The following is a 27,405-nucleotide window of genomic DNA, read 5'->3' on the forward strand; positions in this document are numbered from 1 at the left end:
TGGACTAAATGCAGTAATCAGGAGAGACTGGGTGGTGAAATGGATCAAAATATTGAATCCAAAATTTTGCTGCCTGCAAGGAAAATATTTGAATAGTCAGAGAAAACATTGACTCAAAGTCAAAAGTTGGAAAATAGTCCTTCAAAAAAAAAAACCCTTAAAAAAAAAAAAGGCTGGGGTAGCCATATTAATATCAAGCAAAACAGATGCCAAGCTGTAAAGTTTATAAGAGACAGTAAGGGTCATTATTTAATAATCAAGGAATAAGTACATCAGGAAAAAATCACACTCTGAAATATATAAGGACCCAATGGCCAGCAAACATTTGCGGGCCAGCAAACAACTACTAATAGTGTTAAAGAAAGATATCAGTAGCAACATAATAGTAGTGGGGGGCTTCAATGCCATCTTATCACTGGTTTTGAAGAAAGAAATGGAAGAGAGTGGCTTAGTATATATCTATAGGGATTTTCATCCGAAAAAAGCTGAATATACTTTCTCCTCTAATGCATATTGAGACATTCTGCAAGATAGACCACATGCTATGTCATAAAACATAAAATCAAAAGGACAGAAGTTGGATCAATTATCTTCTTTGATGCACTCGAAATTGAAGTGAATTGATGCCAGAGCAATAGACAGTGGGTAGGGCATTTGCCTTGCACATGGCCAACCTGGGACCAACCTGAATTCAATACCCAGCATCCCATAAGATCCCCTGACCCTAACAGGAGTGATTTCTGATCTTAAAGACAGGAATAACCTCTGAGCAACACCAGGTGTGTGCTCCCTTTCACGCCCCCTCCAAAAAAAGAAAGAAGTAAATTACAAAGAGAAATGGAGAGACAACTTTAACACCTGGAAATTAAACAGCTCACTACTGAACAACCAGTGTGTCAGAGATGAATTCCTGGAAACAAATGAAAATGAAGACACGTAACACTCTTAAATAGTTTCTATGAAGCTGACATCATTCTGATACCTAAAACAGACAGGGACACCACAGTCAAACACACACACACACACACACACACACACACACACACACACACACACACACACACACATAGGCTGATATCTTTGACGAACACAAATGCAAAGATCCTCAACAAAATACTAGCAAATAGAACCCAACACTCACCAAGAATGTTACACACCATGAACAAGTAGAATTCATTCCTGGGATGCAAGGATGATTTAACATATGCAAGTCAACCAATATAATACACCATATAAATAAAAAATCATGATTACATAAATAGATGTAGAGAAAGCATTTGGAAAGGTCCAGTACTCGTTCATGATATAAAAAAACTTCAACAAGATGGGAAGTGAAGAAACTTTCCACAATGTTGTCAAAGCCATTTACCATGCCTCTCCAGAAAGCATTATACTCAATGGGGAAAAACTAAAAGCCTTTCCTCTAAGATCTGGCAAGACAGGGTTGCCCCTCTTGCACTTCTATCCAATATAGTACTGAAAGTAAGCAAGAAAAAGATATCAAAGGCATCTACAGAGGAAAGAAATTATGTTCTTGCTCTTTGCAGATGACATGATATTGTATCTACAGAAGCCTAAAGTCTATCAAAAGCTTCTAGAAACAACAAACTTATATAGTAAAGTGGCAAGCTACAAAATATGCAAAAAATCCATATACACAAATAATGAAAGAGAAGAAAAAGATATTAACAATAATCCCATTCAAAATTGTGCCTGAGAGAATCAAGTATCTTGGAATCAATTTAACTAAAGAGTTGAAAGAAAGACCTATACAAAGAAAACTATAAAACACTGCTTCAAGAAACGAAAGGACACTTGGAAGTGAAAAATATATATCCTGTTTAAAGATTAATATAATTAAAATGTCAATACTTTGCAAAGCATTGTACAGATTTAATGCATTCCCAATAAAAATACCTATGGCATTTTTCAAAGAAGTGGATAAAACATGGAGCCAGACCAGAGCGGTGACACAGTGGTAAGGCCTTGCACGTGTCTGACCAAGGACAGACCACAGTTCGAACCTCTGGCATCCCATATAGTCCCCCAAACCAGGAGCAATATCTGAAAGCGTAGCCAGGAGTAACCCCTGAGCATCACAGGGCATGGCACGAAATGAAAAAAAAAAAAAAAAAAAAGGTGGATAAAACATTCTTGAATTCATTTGAAATAAATGATCATAAATAGCTAAAGCAATCCTTGGCAATTGAAATATGAGAAACCACTTTCCCCAACTTTATATTACAAAGCAATAGTCATTAAAACAGCCTGGTATTGGCCTAAAGACAGACTGAGATCAATGGAAAAGAGTTGAATATTCAGGACTATAGGTTTCCTATCAATTAAATTTTAATATGGAGCAATAAATACAAAGTGGAAGAAGGAAAAACTCTTCAATAAGTGGTGCTGAAAAATTTGCCAGCTACATGCAAAAGAGTTAACCCAGGCTCTCTTAATCCCATACACAAAGGTCAAATCACAATGGATTAAAGACCTTGATATCAGACCTGAAACTTTAAAATACATAGAAGAAAACATAGGCAGAATACTCCATGACATTGAAGCTAAGGGCATCTTCAAAAATGAAACACCACTGGCCAAGCATGTAGAAACAAAGATAAACATATGGGACTACATTAAACTGAGATGCTTTTGAACCTCAAAGGAAAAAATGACTAGGATACTAAGACTACCCATGGAATGGGGGAAACTATTCATCCAACTTTCCTCAGATAAGGAGCTAATATCTAAGATATACCAGGTACTGACAGAACTTAAAATAATCTTACCCCATCAAAAAAAATGGGAATGAACAGACACTTCCTCAAAGAAGAAATAGATGGCCAAAATGCACATGAAAAAATTTTCCACATCCCTAATCAACAGGAAATGCAAATCAAAACAATAATGCAGTATCATCTCATACCACAGAGACTGGCACACATAACAAAGAACAAGTGCCAGAATCAGTGCTGGCTTGACGCAGGGAGAAAGGGACTCCCCTTCACTGCTGGTAGGAATGTAGACTGAAAAAACAAAATGGATATTCCTCAAAAAACTAGAAATTGAACTTCCATACGATCCAGCAATAACCCTTCTATAGATATACCCTAGAAACCCGAAAACACCATGTAGTAAAGTCCTCGGCATTCCTATATTCATCACAGCACTATGTACAAAAACCAGAATCTGGAAACAACTCAAGTGCCCCAAACTGATAAGTGGCTATAGAAGCTGTGGTACATTTCCACAATGGAATACTGTGCAGCCATTAGGGAAAATGAGGGCATAAAATTTGCTTACACATGGATGAATATGAAGATTATTATGCTTAATGAAATGAGCCATAGAGAGGAAAAGACATAGAATATTTTCACTCAATTGTGATATATAAGATAAAAAATAGTACAGTAATAATATCCAGAGACAATAGAGATGAGGATCAAGACCAGTCCATGGTAGAAATCTTGTCACATATAGTGAATGTGTCACTGCAATTAGGGTACAGAAGGGACCACTATGACAAGGAAACTTGGAACTGATCACTCTGGACAAAAATGGGGTACTAAAAGGGATTAAGTGATATGCATGACCCATACTCCTTCATTAACAGTAATGCAAATCAGTGTGAAAGGGGGGAAATAAAAGGAAGAGAAATAGAGAAGAACAGAGAGAAGTAAGATGTCTGCCTAAAGGCTGGCAGGGGAGGGTGGGACACTGGGACAATGGTGGAGAGAAATGTGCGCTGCTGAAGGGTGGTGTAAATTATATAACTAAAACTCAATCATTAAACATTTTCTAAACACAGTGATTAAACTAATAAAAATAAAATTCTATAAAATTAGAATATAAAATAACAGAAAGCAAAAAAATAAAAAAAAAAAACTAATACAGAGGATGATGGAGGAAAATGCATGAGGCGTAAAAAAACCCAAATAGAAACTACTACAAAGGCACTAAAGTGTCAAAAATGGTATTAACATGGCTTTTTAAATCCTACTAGAACATATTCCTATTAAATATTAATGATATATTAAAATGTATTATATATTATAAAGTGATACAGGAACACTATTACAATTTCAGCAAAGTTTTTACAGCATTCAGATTTTTTTTTTGGTTTTTTGTTTTTTTTTTTTTTGGTTTTTGGGCCACACCCGGCGGTGCTCAGGGGATACTCCTGGCTGTCTGCTCAGAAATAGCTCCTGGCAGGCACGGGGGACCATATGGGACACCGGGATTCGAACCAACCACCTTTGGTCCTGGATCGGCTGCTTGCAAGGCAAACACCACTGTGCTATCTCTCCGGGCCCCATTCAGATTTTTTTTAATGTCTGGCCGATCTCACTTCTATGTAGTCTATAATGAACCAAAGCTGGTCCTAGAGAGACGACAGTAGGGAGGGTGCTTTCCTTGTACAGCCAACCTGGGTTCTATCTGCAGCAACCCATATTGTCCCTGAGCACCACTAGGAGCAATTCCTGAGTACAGAGCCAGGAATAAGCCCTGAACATCACTGGGTGTTGTCTAAAAATCAAAAAAGCAACAAAGCCGTGCGATGGAGCCTAATGATAAGCCCTTAAATTTTATTTTTTGGCTCAGCAGAAGTGTAAGTTTTTTCTTTTTTTAAAAAAATATTATCTTTATTTAAACACCGTGATAATGAACATGTTTGTAGTTGGGTTTCAGTCATAAAAAGAACACCCCCCCTTCCCCAGTGCTTTTGAACCTAGTGAGTGGGGACAAAAATGAATTAGAAGTGACTCTAATCAAGTGGTGGACAGGTTGGGTGCTCTAGGCAAAGTGAGGGGCTATTGTAATGCAACTTATATGGTCACTTAATTACCAATGGCCTCAATTCAATTTTTTTAATTTATATGTGGTATATATTTTAAGTGGCTTCTTTGTATTTCCAAAATAAAAGATTAGGCAAAAAATACTGATCTATTAACACATTTTTTTACTTTTATTTTCGGCACCACATCCTCCACTTAAGGATTTGTTTCCCACAAACACTACAGTCCCAGTGTTCCTCCTAAACTCTCCCAGTCTCTTAAGATTCCTCCTAAGGACAAGTTTTCAGATTCATAACATTTCTGAAGCAATTAAAACTATATAAGGGCCAAAGTGACAGTACAATCAGTAGGTAGGCCTTGGACCTGACCAACTCAAGTTCGATCCCTAGCATGCCATATGGTCCCCCAAGCAAGTAACCCCTAAGCACTGATGGTTGTGGTCCAAAACAAAAACAAAGCACCTATATCAATTACATCAATCAGTGATTTAAGTGGCACGAGTAAAGCTACTCAAGTAAAAATCTGATGATTTGTTCTGTAAGTCTTATTAAAATCTCCTAGAGTGGGGTTGGAGAGATAGTATGATGGATAGGGCACTTGCCTTGCAAAGGCTGTACCGGGTTCTATCCCAGTACCAGGAGTAATCCCTGAGCACAGACCCAAGAGTAAGTAAGCCCTGAGCACCACTGGGTATAACCTCCCAATCCAAAATTAAATAATAAAAATAACCCATGATATGAGTTATTGGTGGGGGTAAGCGGCACCCGGGTGGAGGTACTGCAAGGTTGCATGTACGAACTGTGTGGTAAGTCAAATAAAAAGCACATCCTAGAGTCTTGTTTTCATTTAAGCTGGCACCGAGTTTTTCTGCAGTAAAATATCAAAACAAAATCTGACACAATAACAAACACCTATTTCTTTTATTAAATACAAGCCTGAAATGCTTAGTAGCTAATACAGGTTCCAAAAAATGAGATTTTTCAGACTCCCCCAATTCCTGCTGGTGTTTTGACAACTAAAATGTTGCTTTCCCAAAGTCTTGAAAAAAATAAAATAAAATAAAATAAAAAGGCAACCAGAGGAGGCTAGAAAATGCAGACAAATCCCCAACAGGGAAGTTTCTTCTCCCCCCCAAAAAATATCCTTCTGAACCCCCAAAAGAGAGACTGTAAACAGTTTTTGTTTTCACGTGTTGGTAGCTTAAAGGAATGTGGAGATCACAGATTTCAGTGGTGGGACATGTCAAGCCTGTACATGCCCCCCCCTGGTACATGCATCCACGCTCCTACACGGTGGTTTCGTGTTTCCATAATCCAGTCCGCACATGGCCAGGAGTGCTGTGCATGCCCAAAGGGGGTCCATCCTGCGCCCCACTTTTGAGGGGTCCATTCTGAACGGCTAGATTGAGACCATAGGACTTCTGCTGCTCACTCTCTAGCCCCACGACAGTGGGTTTACGCACAGAGTCCTTTTTGCTGCTGGTGGACACGGGCTTTTCCAGGCTCCTGCTGCTTTGGGGAAGGGTGCTACAGGCATCACTGCTGTCTGGGTGCTGCTGGGACTGTGGCTGCGGCTGTGGGGGGTTGTAGGGTCGTTCTCTATGTGCCAGATAGGCCCTTCGAGTCCTCGAGTGGCCTTCGGTGCCACCTGGCCGGCTCTTGGGTACCCCATTCTGCACGCTGCCCTCCACACTGGTGGGTACATCATAGGCATATTCCCGGAGCACCGTTAGACGGCTAGCCCGGTGCCCTTTGCTCCTGTTCTTATGGTGGCGGTTGGGGTGCACGTTGGCACGAAACTGCACCTCCAGGGGAGCCACATGCATCTTGATGTCATTGTCCACCGAGTGCTCGGTCAGGCTGTTGTCCAGCTGTGGCGTGGCATGCAGCTGGAGCGAGTTGCTTTGGCATTGCACCGCTGCGGCCTGCAGGTTGGTCAACTTGCAGCCCTGTGATGATGAGTTCTTTAAGCTCGAGGCACTCTTGTTGGTGCCCAAGGATTCTGCGCTGCTGTTGTGGCACTTAGGGGCCTCCCCATTGGGTCCCATGGCAGAGGCCGGGGGAGGTACCGAGTTGACCCGCATTGAGTAGGAACTGCCACCGCCTGGGCAGCAGGTCATGATCCAGGCCAGCCTGACATCCTCACGGTTGACACAGTGTTGGACCACAAGGAAGGCACTGAGGCTCAGGCATGTGGCCCCAAAAAAGAAGCTGAACACCAGGTCCAAAGGGTAGTAGAGGGCCACAGCCAGGGCCCCGAAAAGCCACAGTGTGACATACAGGGCCAAGGTGAGGCTTGCGGCCAGCAGCTGGGCCTGGAACGTGTGTTCATTCTCCAGGACTGACGTGGAGATCAGGGACAAGGACAGCGAGTCCTGGGCATGCGTGTCGCCGTTCTCGGTGGCTGCCAGCCGCAGCTGCTCCTCCGTGGGCTCCTTGAGCTCGTACTTGCGCTCTGGGTGTCGTTTCAACTGTATGAAGATGCTCAGGAAGTACATGCAGTTGATGAAAGCGATGAAGCCGGCCGGCCCATAGAAGGCGCCCAAGGAGGGTTCCCATGCCATCCAGCAACTGGGGGAGACAGAGAGAGAGAGAGAGAGTAGTAAAGGCAGTCAGGCAAGTACACGTTTCTGCAAAGTTGCTTAGGAAAATACAGTGAATTTCCCATGCTAGGGAGGGAGGGAAAGTGGGAGGGAGGAAGGAGAAAGGGAGGGAATGAAAGAGGAAGTGAAGGAGAGATGGAAGGAGGAAGGAGAAATATAGGAAGTGGAGAGAAAAAGAAGAAAGAACAGAAAGAAGAAGAGTAGGAAGGAAGAAAGAAAAAGAAAGAGGAAAAGGGAGAGGAAAAGAGGGAAAGAAGGAAGAAAAGAAAGAAAGTGGAAAAGAGGAAAGAAGGAAACAGAAGAGAAAAGAAAGAAAATAGAAAGAAGAAGAGAGAGGAGAGAAAGAAAGAAAGAAGAAAAAGAGAAAAAAGAAGAAAAGAAGAAAGAAAAGAGAGAGAGAGAAAAGAAAGAGAGAGAGAGAGAAGAGAAAGAAAGAAGAAAGAAAGAAAGAAAGAAAGAAAGAAAGAAAGAAAGAAAGAAGAAAAGAAAGAAAGAAAGAAAGAAAGAAAGAAAGAAAGAAAGAAAGAAAGAAAGAAAGAAAGAAAGAAAGAAAGAAAGAAAGAAAGATATAGAAAGCAATGGGGGTCAGGTGTTCAGAGAATACAAAATACTCACTAGGGTGCATTTGGTCTGCTGCCATAATTCTTGATGTTTGCTGCAGCTGTTATTCCACAAACGATGATGGGAATGCCGCCACCGATGAGGTAAAACCTAGGAGGAGTGAAGAAATAAAAGCTCATTGCTCCCAGTCACTATAATTACGGACGGACACACACACACACACACACACACACACACACACACACACACACACACACACACCTCCCCTCTCTCTCTCTCGATTTTCATGGCACTCCCTGAACAGAATTATTCCCAAAATAATCATTTACGCCTAACTTCCCATTTAACACCCACCCCATGTGCTCCCCTTGTTTGCATTTCATTCCTTTCTTTTCTTTTGCCATAAGGAGAAAAGTTTGATCCACGTCTGCCACCGTGTGGACAAGCGAAGTCATAGCCAGGACAGGTAGGTTTGCATTCTACTTCCGGGGAGCTGCTAGAAGGCAGCTGTCAAGCCAGAAAACTCATCGAAAATATTGCTCACACATAATAGGTGATGAAATATTAATAGTGTACTCGTGTCTGGCAACTGCTGCACATTACAGAGCTACCAATAAGAGTGGCTTCTACTCCAACAAGATGAGAAGCTACTGACTTGGCAACTTCACACAGCACCAGGGGGGTGGGATCCCTGCCCCCTTCCTTTAGAATCCTTATGAAGAGGCAGAAAAATGACAGGGCGGTTAACACAGAATGGTGCCTCATCACCTGGAGGTAAACTGCTTTGATCCAAGTTGCTTTGAGCTTTCTGACAAGTCACAGGGGAATTAATTTTCCGGCTTGGTGGGGGGCCCCCCTCATAAAATCAGTATCTTAGTTCTGCATTTGCCCCTTTCTAAGATCCAGCCCAAATGCTGATCTGGCGTCATTAAGAAAATCCTCACTTTTTTTTTTTGCAGACCCTGTTTGAGTTATGCTTGTTCAGTCTCTAGACTCCTAAGACGTATCCGCATTACTGAAAAGTGGCTAATTCTCCCCCAAATCCAGAATCCCTATCTTCTATTTTTACAATTAAAGGAAGCTCAGCATAGAAGATAACCCCCCCCCCTTTTCCTGAAATGCTAAATCAGAGATGCTTTTGACTGTAAAGTTAATATTGTTTCCAAAATTGATCTTAAGTCTGCTGCTTGTACTTTAAGTCTAGAGATACACTCATCTCCCCCTCTTCTGGAATGTTCCTCATGCTGCACTTCTTTCTCACTCCCTCCAAGGGATAATTGGAAGCATCAATGCTTTTAACACCTTCCACGAAAGCCTTTTCTTCCTGCTTAAAATTCACTTTTCCATGGTCCAAGCATACGATCTTGGCAACTCTCAGACACCCCCCACAGATTCTGTAGTAGGGGCCCCGTAAGCTCTGGGGCACGAGGATGGAAGAGGTCTGGAATCTAAAATGCCGAAAGCTAGATGCGCAGTGGATCACTTGGGACTGACTGGCAGGGACCTTGGCAGCCAAACTGTTTATCAGCCATATGTGTGTACAAGTGTTTTGTTTGTTTGTTTGTTTTCTTAGCACTGCAAAGGGAAGGGCGGGTGCTTGAGGAAGGATCTCCAAGTGTTTCACTCAACTCTTCATAAGAAGGAATGAAGATCTCCCATTTCTTGTCCTATAGTCTTACTGGGGTCTAGCATACCTAATCCATTATATAGACCAGGGGACAACTGGCCCATGCATCTTGCATGTTTTTCATTCTTTCTAGCCACGTCTCCTATTTTCCTTCACTGATTCCTCTAGGAGACTGTGATCTTTATCATTGCATCAAAAAATGTGAACAGGGGGTCGAGGGAGGACAACACTAGTGGTGGGAATGCCCCTCACTCATTGTCCCTATGTACCTTAAATATTACTGTGAATGATTTGAAATTCACTTTGGTCACAATAAAAAGTCAAAAAGAATGGAATGTGTGATGGAAAAAGAAAAACATGTCTACAGGGAGCTGGAGAGATAGTCCTGCATGTATATAACACATATGACTGGACTCAACTTTGATCCATGGCTATTTTAGAGCCCAGTCAGGAGTAATTCCTGTGCAGACCCAGGAGTAAGCCCTGAACAGCTGGGTGTATCCTTAATCCCCCCCCCACACACACACAAATACACATATACAAGTGACTCCTGTGGTATTGGAGTAAATCTTTACCTATTGTAGATTTGTTTGGGGTTTTTGGGTGTGTGTGTGGAGTACTTGGTCATACCCAGAAGTGCACTTGAGACTCTAGGCTGTACCTAGCTGTTGGAAGCAAAGGGTTAAGACAGATTGACAAGAAAACAGAATTGGCTGGTAGCAGAACCCCAAAATCCTGTTGGTGCAAATGCAGAAAGCTATAGGGCCTGGGTTCTATGACTGTTTTATTTCTGTTCTTTCACTCAGAGGAAGCAACATTCATAAAAGTCCTAAAACCTTTGCCTCACAGAGCAGGTACTTAGATATATGAAATACCTTCCCCATTCCCCACCTTCCCTGTAATAATTCCTTAATCTAATAAATACAAAACATAAAGGAGAGTTCACAAGACTATTAACCCCTGACCCCCAACTTTGTTTCTGTCTTGTTTCCTTAATCCTCATTGGCCATGCAGCGTCAATCCTGGTCACCAGGACTGCTTTCTGGCAACTAGTAAAGCCAAGAAATCATGTGCTGGGGATCAATGGGGTCAACCCTGTGTAAGAGACGCACATTAGCCCCTCTCATCTCCCTGCAATCCTATAGCTCACCTCTGTCAATATTCTACAAAGGCATAGAGTGGCCAGAAGAACTAAACAAGTCACCAGCATGTGGGTACTTCCGGTTCCACTCTCAGCTTTTTTAGGAAGAGGGAAAAGGGCTGGGGTCTGAAGCAGCATACAGAAAAGCAAAAGCTTCATCAATCAGGCTTGTGCAGTGAATCATTCATAAAAAACAAGTTTGGAAAGTTTCTGAGAAGGTAAAGGAGTGAGACTGGAGCACTGAGGTGACTTCAAAATGTCTGTAAATTCCTTGTCCCTTTTCTCCATTCCTTACTGGCTCTTCCTTGTAGAATATATGGGTAAAGCAGTTAGTAAAGGGTTTCCTGAATTCTGTGAGTTGCTTTAGCAAATTCCTTTCACCCAAAAAGGGAGCCCTGGTGTAGAGTCAGTTGGTCAGGATTGCAGGTAACAACCCCAGAACTCAAGTGGCAGCTGGAAGTTGTTTGGAGCAAACTCTGATAGGAGAAAGCCTTGACCCACCGGTAGACTCTAATACTATCTCTGGGTAAATGGGATGAGAAGCAAGCTAAGCTAGACACCCAGCTGGCTCTGGATAGGAAGGTGAGGGACTCTACCCACTCACTGATCTAGGGTGCTGGAACTCAGGATAACACCCTCCCATGAGGTCAAATCATTCCCAGTTTATAGAGAAGGTGGGCAAACACAAGTCACAAGCCAAGGTCAAGATTCAAAGCCAGGTTGTCTCATCTCTTTCTGACACTCATGCAGCACTTTTGGTTAAGACCATGATCCAATCAAATCAACATGTGAACACTGAAATGAAAGCAAGTAAATGAACCCCCATACCTGAGCATGGGTCTTGGGGGCGGAGGTAGCTCGTCGGGGTCCTGGCAGCGTTTGGACTTTTTAGTGACTTGCTTATAGATATTGCGCGCGGTCACTCCCACCCAGAGCACTGTAGCAAGGGTGGAATAATGAAGAATTATTCCCACCTAGAAAGATGAGGGAAGAATACATAACTTAAAAGAGAAATAGAACTATTTTTTTTCAACCACAGTATCTTTGAGTCTGTGCTCAAAATTTGTCCCCGTCTGTGAAGGATCTCTTGAAACCCCAAGACCCCAAAAAGATAAACGTATATTCTTACTGGACAACACTATTTCCTGCTAATATCACAGAAATCTGGGAAAGATGAATAACAGAGAATTATGCCCTCAAATAGCCAAGCCATGGATGGATACAGAAGGCCCACCCAGTAACTTATACAACTGGGTTCCTAATATCCCATAAACTGGCTCCTGAACATGAAACCAAAGGATTTAGGGAAAAATAATACCCAGAGACAATAGAGATGAGGGCTGGAAGGACTGGCCCATGATATGAAGCTAATCATAAAGAGAGTTGAGTGCAGTTAGAGAAATAACTACACCAACAACTAGCATGACAATGGTAGTGAAAAAAATACAGGCAGAGGGTGAGAAAAGGGAGGGGGGGTTAATAAACAAAAACCAAAACCAAAGGTGTGTTCCCCATCAGGGAAATGTTACAAACTCAAGCTTAGTTGTTAAATTCCATTTTAGGGAGGAAAATAAAAGGAAAAGGTAAATAGAGGGTGAAAGTCACAGCTTTTAGAGTAGGTGACCTTAAGAAACCTTATAGACTGTCATAGGCAGGAGCCACTAATGGCTCTACAATAGGAAATGGTCTGATTTTCATGGTAGGACCCATCTTTGCCTGGATTCTGATTCTGGATTCAGTATGAGTTCATAAACCTTCTTTGTAAACTAAAATGAAAGTACTAATGACTGATTGATATCAAAGCACTGTTGAGTTTAAATAAAAGTAAGTATGTAGGGGCTGAAGAGGTGGCACAGTGGTAGGGCATTTTCTTTGCATGCAGCTGACCTAGGATGGACTTTTGTTTGATCCCTGGCATCCCATATTGTCCCCTAAGCCAGGAGCAATTTCTGAGTACAGAGCCAGGACTATCCCCTGTGTATCACCGAGTGTGCCCCCCAACAAATAAAGTAAGTGCATAGGCACTAGAACAAAAGCACAATGAGTAAGGTGTTTGCCTTGCACACAGTCAACCTAGATTCAGTCATCGGCAACACATATGATCCCCTGACACTGCCAGGAGTGATTTCTGAGCAGAGCCAGGAGTAACCACTGAGCGGTGCCAGATGTGGCCCAAAAAAGCAAACTTAAAAAAAGTATATATACATATATATATACATATATATATGTATATATATACACACACATGAAAATTATGTGGCATGTAGTGAATATTAATAAAAATTACTCGCTTTGTTTTTTGATTAAGATACGGTTCTAAGAAAATCATATCACCTCTTTGAGAGCATTTATACCATCTCCACTGCAGAGCAGATATTTTTTTGTCACCATCTCTAGGGATTTTTAGGGTTTAGATCACATCTCAGCATATCTGAGAGCTGATTGGTCATCAATCAGCAGGGGAGGTTACTGTGACCAATGTAAACATGGACAGTAATGAAGTATCTTCCCAGGGGGTGATGGCAGGCACACTTAGCACGTGACCTGTGCTTACACCAAGAGTTGGACATAAAACTTTCAATAAAAAGGGCCCAGAATGAAGAACAGCATGAAGAGTGTTTGCCTTGCATGCTACCATGACGGGCTTTGAGCTATGATTCCCAGCATTCCATATGGTTCCCAGAGCACCATTAGGTGTAATTCCTGGGCACAGGGTCCCCTAGTATTGATGGGTGTGGCTTAAAAGGCAAAACTAAATAAATAACAACTCTCAATGAAGACAGAATGGAGACTCTTTTTTTGTTTTGTTTTTTGGGGGGGCCACACCCATTTGACGATCAGGGGTTACTCCTGGCTATGCGCTCAGAAATTGCCCCTGGCTTGGGGGGACCATATGGGACGCCGGGAGATCGAACCGCGGCGGTCCGTCCTACGTTAGCACTTGCAAGGCAGACACCTTACCTCTAGCGCCACCTTCCCGGCCCCTGGAATGAAGACTCTTAAAAATTCTTTTCTTTTGTTTGCTTTTTGGGCCACCCATGATTCAAAGCTCAGCGTTTCCCTCTGGTTCTCTGGCTCAGGGGAGAATATAGTGTTGGGATTGAACCTAGACCAGCTGCCTGCAAGGCAAGCGCCCTACCTGCTGTACTATCACTCCAGCCCCAGAGGCTTAAAATTCGTGTGTGTGTGTGTGTGTGTGTGTGTGTGTGTGTGTGTGTGTGTGTGTGTGTGTAGATATGGGAGTGATAGGCGAGAAAACAAACTGGGACAATGGTGGTGGGAAATGTGTATAGGTGAAGAAATGAACATTGGACACTGTATAATTGAAACAATAATGAACACCTGTTCTGTTATCTCACAGTGACTCAAAAATAAATTTTTAAGAATTATTTTTGTTGTTGTTGTTTTGTTGGTTTTTGTTTGGGGATCACACCCGGCAGCGCTCAGGGATTACTCCTGGCTCTACACTCAGAAATCTCTTTTGGCAGGCACAAGGGACCATATGGGATGCCGAGATTTGAATCACAATCTGTCCTGGATCGACTGCTACTTGCAAGGCAAATGCTCTACCCCTGTGCTATCTCTCCAGCCCCTTTAAAAATTCTTTTATATGAAAAGAATGCATGTGTTACAGCACACCAAGAAAAAGGATTGTTTTCTTAGTTCACTGGTATAGATCATTTTGATGGTTTATTCTTTCAAATGATTATTAAATAAAATCCTCTTCATGAAAATCTCCTATTTTTTATTTTTTAATTCTAAAGAGATGACTCTCCAAATCAGGAAAATCACGCTGATTGACATTAGGAAAGCCATGTAAATATTGAAAACACAGCTGCAATGCAGAGTTCATTTGAATGAGAACATCTCATTTTCAGGAAAAACTTGGCAACCTGATAACAGTCTTACTGTGCGAAGTGAAAAATCCAAAGAAGTCACACTCTAGGATTATCTGGCCATAATTCTGGAGCTGCTGAGAGGATGGAACCAGCTTAGACACACTGGGAGAGTCAGAGCTAAAGGCTAAGGGGAGAAAAGGGACCCCGAAGGCCCTGTGAACTACACTGATTACACTGAGAAAACAACTTCACAGAAAGAAATGAAGAGAAAAAACATAAATTAATCTTTGAAATAACTGGACTCACCCCATTCACAGTACATAAAAATAGCATTTGGTGAGTGGAAACTCATAAATTCTAGGTAAATCCTCATATTGACTCCAAATGGTGGGTTCTATTTTTCTCTGAGAATGAGGTAAAAGATAGGAAAGGGGCTAGGGGCCCAGATCCCGGTTTGATCCCCAGCATCCTATATGGTCCCTTAGCCTGCCAGGAGTAACCCGAGTGCCACCAGGTGAGGCCCAAACTTCCCCCACCCCAAAATGAGGGGAGGGAAGGGAGGATGGGAAGGAAGGAAGGAAGGAAGGAAGGAAGGAAGGAAGGAAGGAAGGAAGGAAGGAAGGAAGGAAGGAAGGAAGGAAGGAAGGAAGGAAGGAAGGAAGGAAGGAAGATAAAGGACTAAGAGTAAAATATCTTTAATCCTTGGGCCATAGTGACAGTACAGAGGCAGGGCATTTGCCTTGCATAGAGAGGACCCGGGTTCAATCCCTGACATACCATACGACCCCACGAGTCCTGCCAGGCATGATTCGTGAAAGCAGAGCTAGGAGTTACCCCTGGCCATGACTGGCTGAGGCTCCCCAAAATAAATAAACCTTTCGTTCAGGAAATACAAGATTAAAAATTATTCTTTTGTTTTTTTTTATTTTATTTCAAGTTTGTTTTAATATTACCTATGATTTAAAAAAAATAATTTTTTGACTAAATCACTGTGAAATACAGTTATAAAATTGTCCTGATTAAGTTTCAGTCATACTCTATCCAACACCCTTCACCAGTGCATGGTTCCCACCACCAATGTCCCACTTACCTCCACCCTCCCCACTGTCTACATCTGTGACAGACATTAAAAATTATTTTTACATTTTTTCAGGGAGGGACTTCAGAGCATAAAAACCGGCTATCCTTTGCAAAAGCTGGCTCCCTGTGTGTGACACCAGGCGGGGAAAATCCGCGAAAGTACACCGGCCCAGTGGGGCTCAGCTGTGAAAGACTGTGAGTGTGACCTGTCTATGTCTGTCTACTGTCCTCTTGCGTGAAACTCTTGCGAGTGGGGCAAAAAGAGCCTCCAGAAACCTCGCTCGCCCAGACGCCATTTTCAGGGAGGGACTTCAGAGCATAAAAGCCGGCTATCCTTTGCAAAAGCTGGCTCCCTGTGTGTGACACCAGGCGGGGAAAATCCGCGAAAGTACACCGGCCCAGTGGGGCTCAGCTGTGAAAGACTGTGAGTGTGACCTGTCTATGTCTGTCTACTGTCCTCTTGCGAGTGGGGCAAAAAGAGCCTCCAGAAACCTCGCTCGCCCAGACGCCATTTTCAGGGAGGGACTTCAGAGCATAAAAACCGGCTATTCTTTGCAAAAGCTGGCTCCCTGTGTGTGACACCAGGCGGGGAAAATCGCGAAAGTACACCGGCCCAGTGGGCTCAGCTGTGAAAGACTGTGAGTGTGACCTGTCTATGTCTGTCTACTGTCCTCTTGCGTGAAACTCTTGCGAGTGGGGCAAAAGAGCCTCCAGAAACCTCGCTCGCCCAGACGCCATTTTCAGGGAGGGACTTCAGAGCATAAAAGCCGGCTATCCTTTGCAAAAGCTGGCTCCCTGTGTGTGACACCAGGCGGGAAAATCCGCGAAAGTACACCGGCCCAGTGGGGCTCAGCTGTGAAAGACTGTGAGTGTGACCTGTCTATGTCTGTCTACTGTCCTCTTGCGTGAAACTCTTGCGAGTGGGGCAAAAAGAGCCTCCAGAAACCTCGCTCGCCAGACGCCATTTTCAGGGAGGGACTTCAGAGTAAAAGCCGGCTATCCTTTGCAAAAGCTGGCTCCCTGTGTGTGACACCAGGCGGGGAAAATCCGCGAAAGTACACCGGCCCAGTGGGGCTCAGCTGTGAAAGACTGTGAGTGTGACCTGTCTATGTCTGTCTACTGTCCTCTTGCGTGAAACTCTTGCGAGTGGGGCAAAAAGAGGCTCAGAGGAGCACGGCCGCTCCGCTTCGCTACGCGGCCGTGCACTCTTTCTAAGGAAAGAACTCCATTGCAACAAGAAGGAAAAATCACACTAAGAACGGCGCTATATCACAGAAGCAAACATTTCTCTCTGGACTGTCTTCTCTGTTACATGCTCGGGCCTAAGATTTGACCCAGTGTGAGGCTTCATCCACGGAGGACTCCCCTCCCTTAGAGGCAAGTCAGCCCATCCAGAAAGGGAGGAGCCAGAGGAGTGTGCTGCCTACATCATATAGACAATGAATACCACTACAACACGTAGAAAAACCCACAATACAAATGTGACAATGGGGAAACAGCGCAGGCCAGCATCATAGAGAATGAAGATGACAATTCTGAGGACCAGATAATGACTGAACAACTAATCAACCTCTCAGATAAGGACTTTAGACTAGCAATATGGAAGGTGCTCAACAGACTCCAAGAAACCATGGATCGAGTTGAACAGAACACTAATAAGAACCAAGAAAATATGAAGGCAGAAATGACAAAACTCCAAACTGAAATAACATGTCAACTAACAGGCCTGAAAAACTCAGTAAACGAAGTGAATGACAAAATGGATAAGCTCTGGGACAGGGTATCAGAAGCTGAGAATAGACTTGGTGCTGTGGAAGATGAGATACATAACAATTCCATACAGCAGGAGAGATTGGACAAAAACTTAAAGCAAATGAGCAGACAATGGAAAAATTAGTCAAAGAATGGGAACAGACGAAAATAGAAGTCTATGATAAGATCAACAGAAACAACTTAAGAATCATTGGAGTCCCAGAGACCCAGGAAGAAAATTTCCAGGAAGAATCAATGGTCAAGAACATCATTAAAGAGAAACTTCCAGAGCTAAAGAATATATGTGATCAAATCCTGCATGCCCGAAGAGTACCAACCAAAAGAGACCCCAGAAAAACCACCCCAAGACACATCCTAGTCACAATGACAAATCCCACAGATAGAGACAGAATTCTGAAAACAGCAAGATCAAAAGGGGAAATCATGTTCAAGCAAGCTTCCCTGAGATTTACAGCAGACCTGTCACCAGAAACGCTCAATGCCAGAAAGCAGTGGTGGGATATTGTGACAAGACTGAATGAAATGAATGCTTCACCCAGAATACTATACCCAGCAAAACTCACTTTCCGGTTTGATGGAAGAATACATGGTTTCACAGACAAAAAACAGCTCAGAAACTTCACAGACACAAAACCAGTCTTAAGAGAAAAACTGAAAGACCTAATCTAAGACAAGACTACCCAAAAGACACACCAAATTTTGAAATAAAGATGGCGTTAAATCCCAGGACAATTCTTTCTCTCAACGTCAATGGACTAAATGCACCAGTTAAGAGACACAGAGTGGCTAAATGGATCAAAAAACTCAATCCAACCTTCTGCTGCCTACAAGAAACGCACCTGAATAGTCAGAACAAACATAGACTCAAAATAAAAGGCTGGAGAAAAGTTATCCAAGCAAACAACACCCATAAAAAAGCTGGAGTGGCCATACTAATATCAGATAATGCAAACTTTATACTCAGGAAGGTTGTAAGGGACAAAGACGGACATTTTACATTAATCAGGGGTACGTAGAGCAGGAAGAATTCACTCTCCTAAACATATATGCACCGAATGAGGGGCCAGCAAAATATTTAATACAACTGCTGACAAATCTGAAAAATAATATCAACAACAACACAATAATTGTGGGGGACCTAAACACGGCTTTGTCAACACTGGACAGGTCAACCAGACTGAAACCCAACAAGAATATACTAGACCTGAGAGAGAAATGGAAGAAAGAGGCCTAGTGGATATATATAGGACACTCCATCCCCAGAAACCTGGATACACATTCTTCTCCAATGTACATGGGACATTCTCCAGGATAGACTACATGCTGGCACATAAAACATACCTCCATAAGATCAAGAGGATAGAAATTTTGCAGACTACCTTCGCTGACCACAAGGCTCTGAAATTATTTGTGAACTCCAAAGGGACTCAGAAGAAACACTTTAACACCTGGAAGTTAAACAGCCTCATGCTCAATAACCAGTGGGTCCGAGATGAAATCAAGGAGGAAATAAAAAGGTTCCTGGAAACAAATGACAATAAAGACACAAACTCTCAGAACTTATGGGACACAGCAAAAGCAGTACTGAGAGGAAAATTTATAGCTTTGCAAGCACACATCAGGAAGGAAGAAGGAGCTTACCTGAGTAGCTTAATGACACAGCTAATAGAACTAGAAAATGCTCAACAAAAGGACCCAAGAATAGGAAGACAGAAGGAAATAACAAAGCTGAGAGCAGAAATCAACGAAGTGGAAACTCAAAAAACAATCCGAAAGATCAACGAAAGCAGAAGTTGGTCTTTGAAAAAATAAACAAGATTGATAGACCACTGCAAACCTAACAAAGAAAGAGAGAGAGAAACTTGATAACTCGTATCAGGAATGAAAAAAGGAAGATCACTACTGATATGACAGAGATTCAAAGGGTAATCAGAAACTACTTTGAAAAAACTCTACGCCACTAAAAATGAGAACCTGGAAGAAATGGATAAATTCTTGGACTCTTATAATCTTCCACGGTTGAAGGAAGAGGATGTAGCATATCTAAACACCCCCATCACCATTGATGAAATTAAAACAGTAATCAAATGTCTGCCGAAAAACAAAAGCCCAGGTCCAGATGGATTCACTAATGAATTCTATCAAACTTTCCAAGAGGAACTACTGCCAATCTTGGCAAGACTCTTTCATGAAATTGAACAAACAGAAACACTTCCAAATAGCTTTTATGAAGCCAACATCACCTTGATACCTAAACCAGACAGAGACGCTACCAAAAAAGAAAATTACAGACCAATATCACTGATGAATGCAGATGCAAAGATCCTCAACAAAATCCTGGCAAATAGGATTCAATGCCTCATTAAGAAGATCATCCACTACGATCAAGTAGGTTTCATCCCAGGAATGCAAGGATGGTTTAACATCCGTAAATCTATCAACATAATACACAACATCAATAACAAGAAAAATAAAAACCACATGATCATATCAATAGATGCAGAGAAAGCATTTGATAAGGTCCAACACCCATTCTTGATCAAAACTCTCAGCAAGATGGGAATGGAGGGAACCTTTCTCAATATAGTGAAGGCCATCTACCACAAGCCAGTGGCAAATATTATCCTCAATGGAGAAAAACTGAAAGCCTTCCCTCTAAATTCTGGCACAAGACAAGGCTGTCCTCTCTCACCACTCCTATTCAACATAGCACTGGAAGTACTTGCTATAGCGATTAGGCAAGAAAAGGATATCAAGGGAATCCAGATAGGAAAGGAAGAAGTCAAGCTCTCACTGTTTGCAGATGACATGATACTCTACTTAGAAAACCCTAAAGACTCTATCAAAAAGCTTCTAGAAACAATAGACTCATATAGCAAGGTGGCAGGCTACAAATTAACACACAAAAATCAATGGCCTTTCTATACACCAACAGTAATAAAGAAGAAATGGACATTAAGAAAACAACCCCATTCACAATAGTACCACACAAACTCAAATATCTTGGAATCAACTTGACTAAATATGTGAAGGACCTATACAAAGAAAACTATAAAACTCTGCTCCAAGAAATAAGAGAGGACACACGGAAATGGAAACACATACCCTGCTCATGGATTGGCAGGATTAACATCATCAAAATGTCAATACTCCCCAAGGCATTATACAGATTTAATGCCATCCCTCTAAAGATACCCATGACATTCTTCAAAGAAGTGGATCAGACACTTTTGAAATTCATTTGGAACAATAAACACCCTCGAATAGCTAAAGCAATCATTGGGAAAAAGAATATGGGAGGAATTACTTTTCCCAACTTTAAACTGTACTACAAAGCAACAGTTATCAAAACAGCATGGTATTGGAATAAGGATAGGTCCTCAGATCAGTGGAATAGGCTTGAATACTCAGAAAATTTCCCCAGAGATACAACCATCTAATTTTTGATAAAGGAGCAGGAAATCCTAAATGGAGCAGGGAAAGCCTCTTCAACAAGTGGTGTTGGCACAATTGGATAGCCACTTGCAAAAAATTAAACTTAGACCCCCAGCTAACATCATGTACAAAGGTAAAATCCAAATGGATTAAAGACCTCGATATCAGCCCCAAAACCATAAGATATATAGAACAGCACATAGGCAAAACACTACAGGACATTACAGGCATCTTCAAGGAGGAAACTGCACTCTCCAAGCAAGTGAAAGCAGAGATTAACAGATGGGAATATATTAAGCTGAGAAGCTTCTGCACCTCAAAGGAAATAGTGCCCAGGATACAAGAGCCACCCACTGAGTGGGAGAAACTATTCACCCAATACCCATCAGATAAGGGGCTAATCTCCAAAACATACAAGGCACTGACAGAACTTTACAAGAAAAAAACATCTAACCCCATCAAAAAATGGGGAGAAGAAATGAACAGACACTTTGACAAAGAAGAAATACGCATGGCCAAAAGACACATGAAAAAATGTTCCACATCACTAATCATCAGGGAGATGCAAATCAAAACAACGATGAGATACCACCTCACACCCCAGAGAATGGCACACATCACAAAGAATGAGAATAAACAGTGTTGGCGGGGATGTGGAGAGAAAGGAACTCTTATCCACTGCTGGTGGGAATGCTGTCTAGTTCAACCTTTATGGAAAGCGATATGGAGATTCCTCCAAAAACTGGAAATCGAGCTCCCATACGATCCAGCTATACCACTCCTAGGAATATACCCTAGGAACACAAAAAATACAATACAAAAACCCCTTCCTTACACCTATATTCATTGCAGCTCTATTTACCATAGCAAGACTCTGGAAACAACCAAGATGCCCTTCAACAGATGAATGGCTAAAGAAACTGTGGTACATATACACAATGGAATATTATGCAGCTGTCAGGAGAGATGAAGTCATGAAATTTTCCTATACATGGATGTACATGGAATCTATTATGCTGAGTGAAATAAGTCAGAGAGAGAGAGAAAAACGCAGAATGGTCCACTCATCTATGGGTTTTAAGAAAAATGAAAGACACCCTTGTAATAATAATTTTCAGACACGAAAGAGAAAAGAGCTGGAAGTTCCAGCTCACCTCAGGAAGCTCACCACAAAGAGTGATGAGTTTAGTTAGAGAAATAACTACATTTTGAACTGTCCTAATATTGAGAATGTATGAGGGAAATGTAGAGCCTGTTTAGGGTACAGGCGGGGGTTGGGTGGGGAGGAGGGTGATTTGGGACTTGGGTGATGGGAATGTTGCACTGGTGATGGGTGGTGTTCCTTTTATGACTGAAACCCAAACACAATCATGTATGTAATCAAGGTGTTTAAATAAAAAAAAAATTAAAAAAAAAAAAAAATTATTTTTATTTTAGATTTAAAAAAAACGGGGGGAAAAAAACCCAACCTTTAGATTCTGAAGTGTTATTTAATGGCATTTCTAAGTTTCCTGAGAAGTGTTTAGACTTGAAAAATAATGAATCCTTCCAAATAATTATACTGAATCTGATTAAAGAATAAATTAAGGTCAATTTTATTTGAAATAAAGAGTTGAATAACTTTAATTTTTCCCACTTATCAAGCCAAAAAAGTTTCTTCTTTTACTATCTCAGAGTTAAATATTTTTCTAATACCAAATGTTTTCATTAATAAATAAAATAACTATTTAAAACCTGTTATCAGAGAAAATCATTTCTCTTTCTACTAGCATCAGAATTTTATAAATAGTTTACATTCATTAGACATTATAATGCATGTCTGGAGCCCTAAATTCCCAAAGAAAAAGCTTCTTAAAGTCAAAGTCCTTAAGAATATATTCCAATTGTAAATTATAATTTTGCAAAATTTAAAATATATACAAAATATATATCACATTTAAAATATATATCATGAATATATTCATGTTGTAAAATGTTAGTGGAAGTATACATTTGTCTGACTTTTATTTGCATTTTTTGATACTTGGACCACAGTCAGTTCAGGGATTGTTACTCCTGGCTCTGCACACAGGAGTAACTCTGGGGGACCATATCGGATGCTGGAAGATTGAACCAGGGTCAGCTGCATGCAAGACAATCACCCTACCCTATGTACCATTGTTCTGGTCCTTTTGTTGACATTTAAAGGAAAAAAAAATAAAAGAAAGAAAACCAACAAGCAAACAAAAACACATTAAGCTAACATTTTCCCTTTCATATTTAACCTAAAAGATCAAATGCTTTTCTGAAACCATATTTTCCATCCATTCCAAGGTCTCCCTGCAACGTACCGCTTGGCAGACTGTGGCGTTCCTGGTTTGGGTCACTCCTCCCACAAACACCACACAGGTCAGGAAAATATGAAAACATAAGTTCACAAGCATGTGCCAGCCCTTGAGACTGATTCTAATCAAACTGTCAAAAGAAAAGGGGAAATATTCATATGCAGGTAAGCCCCAATGAAGCAAGACAATGTCAAATTCATCTCAAGTTAACCAAGCCAGTTGCTTAAGCAATCTAAATTTCAAGAGTTCACCTTGGAGCATTTTATTTTAAAAGCCACACACACACACACACACACACACACACACACACACACACACACACACACACACGAGAATTTTAACTCTAAGCAGCTTCTTCTCACAGTAAGTTGTACCACTAACAACATCAAGTAAGTCATAGATGAACCATTACACCCGCTAAAAGTTAAACATATTTAACATGATGAGAAACTTGAACTGTGCAGATGCTTGGTCACAGTTGAGGGGTTTACTGGAGTTTCCGCAGGAGCCAAGGGGATCTCAACTTCTGACTTTCTGGGATAACACAGTAGCCCAAATGCTGTGCACACCTCTCCTGGCCTCCCCAGTAAAATGCTAAGGTCTTCCCTCCTTTCCTTTTGTTTTTAATATCAAAACCTCCTTTTGTTTCTTAACTAAATGTCAATAAATGTCACCAATGTGCAGTTTAAAAATACATTCTAGCAAAAAACCTCTTTTCAAATGCATTTCGGCTTAGTGAACCCTTTCAGTTCATTGACTTTCGACCACAAAATAAAATTTTCTCTGGCTTTGCCTCCAATTGACAAAAAACCGCAGCATTTTCCATGCTCATGTGCCAGTGATTTTCTTAAAAATGACATCTAGAGGGTCTGGAGAGAATGTTATAGGGGAAGGATTTGATTTGTATGCAGGGGCCTGATAAAGGTCAGTTTCTGGCACCTGTGCGGTGACCCCCTCAAACTCATAGCCTGAGTAACAGAATACTGTGTCCCCCACTACCAAAATAACTTTTTTAATGTCATATGTAAAGTATCTCACAAAACAGAATATAGCTATAAAATAGACATAATTTCAAGATCTGAATTGGAAGTGACCCTTACCTGGGATATCTTACCTTCCCTCTCTTCCTTCCAAATACCCAATTATCCATTTGAAATGGCAAATTACCAGATGCAATAAAAGAGAAAAAAAATCCATTTCCCCTCCCATCTACCAAGAATTTATGGATTTATGGCTGCAATTGAAAGAAACAAAGGCTGTGTAGATGATATTGGGATTGTTATTTGCTGTGTTTCTATCTTGGACTAGAGTAGGTGGTGCCCAAGGCTGCTGCAAACGTGTTGTCTGGAAAGCATGAGGTGACAGGAATTAAACCCACAATTTATGCACTCCAGCTATTTGGACCATCTCCCTATCCACACCTTGAAAGTAAGCCTTCTTCTCTGGGGCAAAATAGCATAGCAGCAAATCCTAGTTAAAGCTAAACAGAATGAACCTCCTCCATCTCCATGAGCATACAGCAGGATGTTTGCCAGTCAATGGGGATTCCTGACCTGTGATGGTATATGTAGCTGACGATGACTGCCAGGAGACACAGGAGAAGAATAATGGCGGTGGTGTAGACCACAGGGTGTAGGAGATTGGCCACAGGGGTGTAGATTTCGGATCCTGCCAAATCCTATGGGCAGGAAGAAAGTATTATTCTACTATGCTTTTTATTTTATTAGCGAAGTTATAAAATATATTCAAAATATATATCATATAAATACATAACATGAATATATCTATATAGTAAAATGTTAGTTGAAGCATACACTTGTCAGACCTTTATTTACATATTTTTGATATTTGGGCCACAGTAAGGTCAGGGGTTGTTATTCCTGGCTCTGCACACAAGAGTAACTCCTGGGGACCATACTGGATTCTGGAGATTGAACCTGGGTCAGCTGTGTGCAAGGCAATCACCCTACCCTTTGTACTTATACTTCAAGCCCTTTTCTGACATTTAAAGAAGGGAAAAAAAGAAAGCATACAAACAAATAAGCAATTCTTGAGTGCAAACTCTTAAGACAGTTTCAAGAAAATAAAAGACACTGATTTAAAAAAATAATAATCCTGGTCCTTGCTTGTCCTTGTTTTTATTCAAGGACTAATGTTCATGTATTTTCCTAACTTCCATTGTGATACTGTGAAATACTAATTCGGTTATTTCTCCTTCTCCCACTCCTCTTTCCTCTTCTCTTCTTTTTCATAGCTTCACTCCCACATTTGCTTTCTAACTCTCTGTCTTTACTCTGCAAGGAGGGTAATAGAGAGGAAGAGTCATGCACTTGAAATCCAGTGAGAAAAAGTTCAGATTTATCTGATCCAATGAGAATTCAAGCATGCAATATGACATAGATTAAAAAAAGGTTTGAGACAACTAGTATGAAGTTGATGGATTTTTCTGAAGTTTTGGATTAAGAAAATAAAAGATGTGAAATTCAAGAAAAAATATTTTTCGCAATATTTGGACCATACTGGTGATTTTCCTGGCTTACTCTGGCCTTTTTCTCAGGGATCACACCTGGGGGTATTCATGGAACCAATTATGGTGCAGGGTTTGAACTGGAGTAAAAGTAGAAGTTGATTATGTGCCATAATTTCTATATTCTCTCTTATCCCCATCCCTGAACTTCCCATTTTTACAAGCTATTTCTTCTTTCACATAATTTTATTCAAAAGCAGGTATAATTTTTTTTTATCAACTTTGCCTTTATGTTATATGGGGATTTCTTTTTTCCTCCAAAGGTAAATTTTCCCAAAGGCTTCCTTCTTTCAGTGGGAGAAAATGTTTTCCCCTGAGCATGAAAGAGCTGAAACTCCATTTACAATCCCTGCCTCTGTAGTTAAACTAGGTCTTTTATTAAGCAGACCTTAGAGCAAACATCTTTTTTAGCATATTTTAGAAGTGCAAAGCTTCTATTTGGAGGTTTGCTTTTTACTCACCACTATAAAGTTTCCAACTCAGATTTCAATGTGTAAATGCCGTCTTTGATCCATGCAAATGTTAGAATTAGCCAGAGTTCCCAAAGATAAATATTTTTCTTCTTTACTGAAATTACGGTTTGTAAAAATGACTTACATTTCATCTAGGACAAATTTACAAAGTTCATCCTAACTTCTTTCTCAGGAAGTGCCTGAAAATGCTCAAATAATCAAAGCACTATCTTTTATCCAAAGTGCAGAAATAACTTTTAAGATGACAATGTTTAAAGGCCAAGTCTAAAAATTCTCCCTTACAGTCCTTTGCACGCGCGAGTTCACATGCATTTCATTTTTCTGCCTCTAGGTGGCACTATTATATTTAAGAAAAGTTGGAAGGATATTCATAGAAAAAAAATTCACAGTACAATATTTTAATTTCAGAGAATTGTATATTGCCTTTTTTTTAAAAAAAAAGATTAAAAGTATAGAGGATAAAAGAATAGCTTATTTCTCCTAGAAAAGGATTATACTAATTTAAATTGCTGTAGAACAGCAAGAAGTTCAAAAATAGATATTTTAAAATAGCATTCAATTAAATAAAAATAAAAGTTGGAGCTTAAAATGCTTTGAAAGACAGGAGGGCGGTAGACTAAGAATGCAGGAGAGCAAGCTATGTTTCATTTTTCTTGGTCAACTTATTAATAATCATACATTTCAGACAATCTTACTATCTATTATTTCTCCCTCAGAACTTTTTAGTTCCAAGTTTTTCATAATCACTTTCAAAATGAAAGGGAAAATGATTCCGCAGCTGAACACTTTAATTTGAAAGGTGACTATAAGATGATAAAAATGGGACCTTGCAGACCCCTGGCTCAGATGTGAAGAAATCAAACGTCTATTTGTGAAGAGACAGACAAAGCAGAAGATCCAGAATGATCCGCCCAAGGGAATACTGGTTCTCCTTAGAATTGCTTCACAGATCAAATCAAGTGGGGTGAAGGCTCTTTTTCAGGAAGAAAAGACTATTCACCAAAAGGTAAAGTACATCTTGATTAATAGACTTGGATAAAAAAATACTGTCTACATTAGAAATGCTGAAATGGAGGCAGGAATAAAATGTTCTTCTCTCAAGTACATTTCGAACCATCCAAAGACATGTCAGACTCATCTGTGCTAAATCCTTCTGCTACAATCTAAATGGATGCCTATATCTTATAGAAATTCTAAAATAAAGTAAAAACAAGAAGCTTGGTGTGT

General features: G+C 40.8%; 1 protein-coding gene across 1 annotated transcript in view; it reads right to left on the minus strand.

Moving 5' to 3' along the window:
• Window positions 1–5,972: 5,972 nt before the first annotated feature.
• The window catches only part of ADGRA3 (adhesion G protein-coupled receptor A3), a 92,695-nt gene continuing 71,262 nt past the window's right edge, over window positions 5,973–27,405 (minus strand). Inside the window, 5 exon segments of the mRNA XM_049790045.1 lie at window positions 5,973–7,366; window positions 8,014–8,109; window positions 11,556–11,701; window positions 23,185–23,308; window positions 24,732–24,856. Coding sequence (XP_049646002.1) covers window positions 6,082–7,366; window positions 8,014–8,109; window positions 11,556–11,701; window positions 23,185–23,308; window positions 24,732–24,856 — 1,776 coding nt within the window. The 3' untranslated portion in view covers window positions 5,973–6,081.

This window comes from Suncus etruscus, chromosome 16 (assembly GCF_024139225.1).
Source record: "Suncus etruscus isolate mSunEtr1 chromosome 16, mSunEtr1.pri.cur, whole genome shotgun sequence".
NCBI classification, from domain to species: domain Eukaryota; kingdom Metazoa; phylum Chordata; class Mammalia; order Eulipotyphla; family Soricidae; genus Suncus; species Suncus etruscus.